General features: G+C 42.5%; 1 protein-coding gene across 1 annotated transcript in view; it reads left to right on the plus strand.

Annotated features, from left to right (window-relative positions):
• Positions 1-8,428: 8,428 nt before the first annotated feature.
• The window catches only part of PFN2 (profilin 2), a 6,062-nt gene continuing 5,966 nt past the window's right edge, over positions 8,429-8,524 (plus strand). The window contains exon 1 of the mRNA XM_017734417.1: positions 8,429-8,486. Within this exon, the coding sequence (XP_017589906.1) occupies positions 8,429-8,486 (58 nt within the window). The remainder of the gene's footprint in view (positions 8,487-8,524) is intronic.

Consider the following 8,524-nt stretch of genomic DNA (forward strand, 5'->3'; position numbering starts at 1 on the left):
GCTTTCTTTATCTATCAAAAAGCAGGTAAGAAGAGAATACAATGACAATTTCTGTGCAATCTCTGCCGGTCACGTCTAAGGACACCCCCCAAATGCCTCCTGTCCTGCTGAGGCCTTCGGGGCACCCCACCTGTCCCTATCCTCTTGCTGGTCAGCACAAAGCCTCTGAAGAAGACTGACACTCAAAGTCAGATTTTGTAGTGAAGCAACAAAACAATATTCAGTGATTAATGACAAAATCTGTTCTGAGTGTCACCATTTTGGTTCCCAACTTCAGTTTCTTTTATCACTACTTCAGTGCTTGGACAAGAGTTTTGACTAAACCAGTCTCTTGCTGATAAGACCATGGGCACCCAAGAACAAAACTAAATCTACTTCCAGTTACTTATGCGGAAGAAAAAGATGGTCATAAATTTCTGATATGTGTGTGTGGCCTGTGAGACATGGTCCTTGCTAAATGAAAAGTGTGAACACTACTTTTTCAAAGCTCATTTTTATTTGTTTCTATTTGTTCAATATTTTTAAGGGTAACATGGAGGAAAAATGAAGTGACTTATAACATGATTCTGAAATGTTAGCTTTGGTAGCACAAAGTGAAAATACAAATGTATTCTTGCATGAGCACAACAAACAGAACGGGTGGTCATCTCCACCGACACCCTGAAATATAACAAGGTGTTTGTTCAGAAATGGCATTACCTTTATTCAGCTCACCCGAGGCATTAGCTTAAGTATGCAGCACATTTCCAATATATTTAACTTACAGCAACTTTTGCCACGAACCTGAGAGTACATTAAAGGGTGCTAGTGATTATAATGCATGTACTAGATCAAGGAGATGCTGCTGCAATATTTTAATTTTCATTTAGATTAAATTTAAATTATAATTTACACCACTCTGCTAAAAAACAGGGAAAGACATGCTGTAAGCATAGCAGCAGGCATGCATATCTTCATGTATTCTTCTCTGTTTTTAACTTCTGGTTAAACTTAACAGACTTCCAAGTGCAAGTAGATTGAAGCTCCATCTAGTGCCAGGGGCCGGGAAGTTACTGAGAAAATTTCACTCCAAAACCAGCAAACATACTCAGAAAACTATGGAGGAGCAGCAGCCAGCCTGGCATCCCAGAGCTGTCGCACGCAGGTGACAACACTGTGGAATTGCTCTTACAGTGTATAAAGGCTTCATTTTAAAGCTGCAGTACCTTAGGCCAAGCAGCGACCACAGCACTGCCTGGAGAGGGACACAGCACCCGAAACGTGCCCAGCACGGTGAGAGGGGTCCCTGCGCCCAGCACCTCACTCCCCACTGTACTCCATCACCATCACCAACACGTTCTGCACAGCTCCTCTCTTTGGATCCAGGGAACCGGCATGCTCCCAGTGCATCCCAATTCACCCTGCTAACCTCTATCCAAAACCAGGCCATCAGTGGCTCAGAAATGCCCTCACTGTTTAATACATGGCTTGAGCACTTGCTAGCAAGTCACCACTATCTCCTCCACAAACACCTACTAATGGTAACACAGAAAATGGGTGTCTATTACCAACACACAAAATAGTCTAGCTGGTACTAATGTTCCCTTCCTCTCTTTTTCTGTGGTTTTTTTTTGAAATGTCAAGTGCTAGAATGACACCTGTTTCTAGCTCTGTAACAAAGCCATGCTGCCTGTCCCAACTCCTGTAAGCACACACTATTCTAACCCAGAACAAGGAGGAGGTTTGTATAGCAGAGGACAGTAGTTCAGATTGTTCAGCCACAGTACTAACATGTTGGAAGATTTTTTTACATGCAGAAGTCATTTTTTTTTCATTTAAGAAAATTGGTCCTCATTGCGCATTTTAGATTTGAGTTTCAAAGACAACTGAAATGGGAGGAATCCTTCCACTGTCCTAGTTAAATGTAACCCACCCGAGTCACAAAGCTTTAAAAAGCACTATGCCAACTGGACACAGAGTACAGACGAACTGTGTTAGATGCATCTGTCCCATGTTTGTCTTCACATAACCTGAGCACCTGCTGGGAACTCTACCATTCAAAACACATGGGACCAAACTGCACGTGTGAGCAGCTGTAGGCACTCCAGGTACCAACTGGTGATGCAGTGCAAGCACCACTGATGCATGAGGATGTCAGCAATACAGACAGGTGAGGATGGAGAGTTACACAGCAGATGACTTGACTCTTCTTCTTCATAGTATCACCGTCATGACTCTGCTCCCAGTTGCGTAAAGGCTGATAGCAAAAACTCAGCGTCTGCTCCGAAACAGCACCCTGCCTGAGATCTGACACTTCCTCCACAGGCACTTACTGTGTGGTCACAGCAGTGGCGCTGGGGGACAGCCCATTCATGGCGTGGGTAAAAGCAAGACCACAACCTCTTGAAGCACCACCAGGTCTCTGGGGATGCCAGGTGAGTGCAGCGCTGAAGGAGCTGTCCCAGCTTTACCAGCCTTGGCAGTGACTCTGGTCGTCAAGCCTGCTACATGCTCACCTTCCACAATGAACAGTTTGGTTGAGAGACAGAATGATTTCTTGTCTTTAGAGAGGTACTTTGAAAGAAGAGAAAACATTCTAAATGAAACCACATCATTTCTAGGCTACTTTCCCCTTTACTCATTTCTGCTTTTCCCTGTTCCTCCCATTTTTATATTCTTAATGTTTCCTTTCACTTGTACCAGAGTGGCTGCTCTACAGTTGCACAGTATTAGACTTTCAGACTGAATACACCTCTTCTAGGATTACATAGACAATTCTGAGCAGAACAATTTTGATATACTTTGTTCATCAAAAATGTGATATTTATTTGAGTGGATGCAATTGAGAGAAAAGCACTACACCTATGGCAGAAATCATTCTCTCCATGATGAAACTAAGTAGTACTTCAACTACCAAAAATTCACACCAAAATATTCTAAATATTAAATATACACTGGCTCTTCTCCGACAAGCTAACAGCAGGCAAGTTGACTGCTGCTTATAGCTAGTCAAGTTTTTTGTGGCTAAAGAAAAATATGGTATATTATAAGGTTAGAACTGTATCATTTTCCTGGGAAAATATGGCTTCTTAGACTTCATAATTATTATCAAATTCTTTTGCAGACAGTGAATGTTTTTGGGTAGAAATTGTGTATCACAGATAAATTTATGTATTTGTGATCCAAAAATCCTTTGGATTTTTAACAATTAACAAGCATTAACAGCAAAAATATTTGTGATCAGAGGTGGAAATAGCACTCAGACAAACATATTTACAGATCCTACCAGTGAAAGCAAGTTGAATGAAGAAAATAACACCCTGAACAAAGCTCCAGAGCTCCCCAGCTGCACCATGTGGGTTACTGAGCGTGCAGCAGAGAGCGGTGCAGAAACAATCACCTACAGAAACTGTGAACTAGAAAAACAGAACCGTCTGTCAGGCCTGTCACCAAGACACAGCCGGGAGAATGCTGCTGCCCAGGATGGTGTCCCGTGGAAAAGGGTCCCCATGTTCCTGCCATGCACCATAACACAACACAACAGTAGGAAAAGTCTGGGTTTTCTTCTTAATGCATGCTAGCACAGTGAAAAAATGCAGATCAGCTATTAAAAAGCTGAATTTGTTCTACCAGTCAACTGTGACAGAGAAAAAACCAAGCAGATGACGCCTGTGAGAAGTTAAATGTTCTCTTTCATCTCCTATCACTTCTCCTTGCAGTCAGTGAAGTGTGCAGAGATGTCAGAGGTTCAGACTTTACACCACAGTAAGATTGTTAACTGTCCCTGTTAAACCACACTGCACAAACATCCATTAAAAAAATGACTGTGTCAAGAGCCTGTGCTGCTTGTGCTTCATTTTCCACTTTTCTGCTTTCTCTCTCTCTAACTCTGTGCTTCTCCAATGCTCTTACTGCATTTCTTAGCCATAGTTTTGGCTTTTAAGATTAACTTCCACACAACCTTTCACCCACTGCAACAGCCAGTTGCCAGAGGCATGTGATGAGTCACCACGAGTTTGGGCAAAATAACATAAAGACCTTAGACTGAGTATGTTCCCACCTTCCCTACACTGTGTCAAGCTATCTACAAACTTAATGAATTTCACAGTTTCATACCCTTATTTCATAACTGAAAAGTTAACAGTTACCTATTTGGGTTCTGTTTGCTTGACTTAAAGCAAAACAAAATACTGCAGGATCTAAGCACACCCAGGACTCCAACTGCTTGGTAACTGTGAGGCATAGAAAGCTGTGTCATAAGGGCCTAACTCTGTACTTGTTTACTACTATAGAGACTCTCATCAAAGACACCATTATGAACCAGAGACTACCTCTCTAAGTAAGAATTTACATACAATGTACTTTAATTTCTAGGATGAAGGTTATTTTCTGTTGGCCATCAGTGGGATCAAGAATTCACCTTAAAAATCCTAAAGCTGAGCAAAGTTCCATGACTTTAGACATCTCTTCTAGTGCTTTGGCCATTCTGTAAATCACATCCACAAAGAACAGGCCTTCCTCCTATTTTAAGTACTTCTGGAAGCCACTGAAATGGAAGCAATTTCAAACTCTTATCTGACATAGCCATATCCCTACGCTTGCATCTGATTTTCAGAGTTACATTTTAGGTTTGCTCCGTTTGAATTTGATGGTTAAATAAAGAATAAGCAAGGGAAACCCTTCAGAACTGCTTACATAACTGATCATTAGGAAGACAAAGGTTTTGCTGAGCTGTCTTATTGGCAAAATCATACCAGGCCAAAATCCTCTCAGGACATGAAACTTTCACCATGGAGAGTAAACATGAGTTAAATCATTGTTCCAAACAATGCAAGATACACCAGAAGAGCACCTTTTTTCAGAACTTTCTGGATTGTTTAAGAGTCATTGTACAAGGCTCTCTGCAGCGCAGCCACAGCTATGCTGGCATGGGACAGGAACTTCTTCATCCACAGGTGTAGTAGCTGTGCAATAAAACTCTGCACTGTGGTCTTAATGATTGCTGCATTTTTAATTACCTTATTTTTTAAACCTAGTTTCAAGTTTTCCACACATTAATATGTAATTTTCATAATCTGTTTCTAGCTAACACTCATCCCAGTCCCTGGTGGCTTCCTGGGATTTCAGCCAAGTCCCTTGGGTAGCTATGGAAGGACCCTGCCCAGGCTGACCCTCGCCAGGCTGACACAGACTGCTCCCAGCTGTCACCAGGAAAAGTGAATCTGCTGACTTGCAGCACTCGTAAACTGGTGTTTCCCTCTGCACTTCTGAAAGCACTTGTGGTAAAGTGACAGACCGCCACAGGAACCCAGCAGGAACCCAGTATGGTCAGGAGGGGAAGTCACCAGACCAGTGCCCACGTGGCCACCAGCTACCAGAGCTGAGCACTGCAGCCCATGAGCCCTGGCTCTTTGAAGTTTATCTCCACAAAGAAGCCCAGCTGCATTCTGCTGGTGGTTGACTGCCCTCCTGTCTGTACGTAAGTGATGGTTACAGTAATCTCCAACTGGTGAAAAACACCAATTTGGTGAAAAACAGTTAGAACTTGTGACATCATAATGGTTGGACTAAATGATCTCAGAGATCTTTCCCAACCTAAACAATCCTATTGTAAGAAGTCCTGCCTTTGGCTGCCTCATCATTCCAAGCACAGCAGCAGTTCTGGTAGCCACAAGGCCTGATAGAAAGACCCAAGTTACATTACTCACAAAACATAATCCTCCTTCAAGTCTTTGGCCAATTTCAATTTTTCTGTTAATATAAAAGCAGTCAAGTTTCTCACAAAGCTGTAAATAGTGAGTACACTCTGGTTAAGCGCAGCTGGTACTTTAAAATTCTTCCAAATGATTATTTTCCTTAGATGTGATCCAACATCAATTTTAGACAAAGTTCTGAACTGAAGCAAAAGACCAGTAATTGTTACAAGGTGCACAAAATCCTACCAAACTGTGGCTGTAGTGTAGAATTGAATTCCAGAAAGAACAACTACCAGGTGAAATGTAGGAAGAGACTAAAATGCAAGAAATCACGATTTCACAACTATTTACTATATGGGTATAGCTTACAATCAGCCCATTTCATATGTGAGTCTAGGCACTGATGTTAAAATGACCCACTACATCTATCAATTTTAACAAGGATATTTTCATACATATGTTAATATTTCATTTCAGAAATGTCTCAAATTCCAATTAACTCTCATAGCAAAAAAACCCCCAACAACCCTGGAGGTCCCTGCTCTTACATCTTTGACATACAGGGCACACCCTCATTTTCTTAAATCCAACAGTCTCAAAGGTGTTGCTGCCTACACAAACAGTATTATAACGATTGTATAACATAGCACACAACCAAATGAGGCACCTAAGAGTGAAAATAAAATTAAAGGATCATGATTTTCAGAAATACCACTGGTGACTGCTGAATCTGCAAATTATACAAGTTAGCTGGTAGCTTTGTAACATTAAATAACAGCAACCCAATTTAGACTTCACTTTCTAAATGTATTACTAGAGCTGGTTCACAAATAACATGACTAGAAGCTAAGCTACCAAGCAGGTGCAAAATCCTCTACTCTGATCCAACCATTTATGTTAAGCAGATCCCAGACTTCCACGCAGTTATTTCCAATTTGTATCATTAAAAGCAGATGTCTGTATTCCCTGTATCGCTAACACAATCTGCGCACCAAAACTGCCCTCACACCACTGATCACCTCGTCTGTGCAGCTATTACAAAAGGTAACATTCCCCATGAGGCAGCAACAAAATTACTCGACCTGCTCTGCACTCTGACACACAGGTGAAACACTTGTCAAAGAGGCAAAGCAATGAACCACCACACAACAACCTAGCATGGCTCTGGATTCTGGGAAAGCAGCAGCTTCCCACCCTGGCCCAGCTCTGGGCTGGCAGTAACCATGGGGTCTCTGCCTCCCATGAAGCAGGACTAGATGCTGGGCTGCAAGGGCTCAGGAAGGCACAGATGCTCCTTGGGCAGAAGGGATGGACAAATGTGTTAGAGGGTGGGCACATGTGAGGAGGTGAGATCCTTCCTGGCAAGAGGGGCACAGCCTTTGGCTAAAGTCCTGGAAACCCACAGGTTCTTGTGTGAGATACCTGCATGCTGGTACCAAGCAGCCTGCTGTCCAAGAGAAGCCCACCTCTCATTAATCAAGGGATAATGATGCTAAGCATAGAAAATAAGCAGCTCCAAAATCCTCAAGGCTTGGCCCTGGGTCATGAGATGTCTGTCTCTATATCCATTAAATCCACTTATTAAAGTAACACAATTTGGAATCCTTATTGCAACTTGAAGACAATCAATAAAAAATCAAACACATTTTGGTTGAACTCTAAAACTAATGGGCCCATCAGCCTCCCATTCATGTCAGATGGATGCATTCCATTTTGTGCCAGTAAGAATGTTTAACTGGGACCTCCTACAGGCCAGCATTAAATAGAGAAGCGACACTCAATAGCACTTTCAGACAGAAAAGAACCTTTTCTCCTTGCCATGGAAGGAATCTCTGGAGGCAGGATGATGAAGGCAAGCCAAACTTCACCAAAAGTTTTAGCTATTTTAAAAGCTGAAAGCAACTTTAAAGACTGTAACTCATTGGTAGATACAGTGACATGAGAAGATATCTGGGATACATGGATGATGCTGTCCAAATTCAGAGGGGTAAAGGCACTGCGAAAATAAAATAAAGAAAAAAAAAAAACCCCTTATGGAATTAAGGTAAAAGATGCAAATGAGCTCCTTTCCAATTACCTTGTAATCCAAGCAATTAGTTTTAAACAACACTCAATCCCATGATAACGGAACTAGGTTGTTAAAGGACTAAGAAACCCTGAAGTGTGCTGTAGGGGTATCCATTATAAATACCTGGGGACTTAAGGCAAGGGAAAAGAAAGGTAAAGGGAAAGGTAAAAGAAAGGTCAGGAAAAGGCAGATTAATTTATTGTATACTATGCCTTGGCATATTCAGGTAGGAGACCTAACTTCTTGAATTATAGCCACAAAGCTATTGACATGGACAGCCACACCACATCCCACCAGTGTCCATTGCTCCAAGAATCACAACAGTCACCCAGTAAAGCAAACCCACCCTGATCAAAAGCAAGATGATCCCCCCACCAATTTCAATGTTGAGGAAAACAGAGCAATTGCCTTGAAACGTGCCCTTAAAATGATGGTGAACATTCCTGTGACCCAGGACAGCCTTGGAGCAGCCAAGCCATCCTGCCCAGGGCCCAGTTTCAGTGCAGCAAACCAATGGCACCAGTCTCGGGTGTTGTAAAGGAATGTGGAACTAAACTATTGCAATAGAGACTTGGTGGAACCTGGAACAATAAACCCCAAAATCGCCAGTTACAACCCGTCGCAAAAATAAAATGTAACAGATGCTGGTGTGTGAGACAGGGACGCACCGGTGAGGTCCGGGAGGATGGAGGGCAGGGGCGAGGCAGGCAGGCGCCCACTCTCCGAGGGGCGCAAAGGCGCACGTGAGATTATAGAAACAACACAAATGCAGCGACTGCAC

The sequence above is a fragment of the Corvus brachyrhynchos genome, unplaced genomic scaffold (genome assembly GCF_000691975.1).
Source record: "Corvus brachyrhynchos isolate BGI_N302 unplaced genomic scaffold, ASM69197v1 scaffold544, whole genome shotgun sequence".
NCBI lineage: Eukaryota > Metazoa > Chordata > Aves > Passeriformes > Corvidae > Corvus > Corvus brachyrhynchos.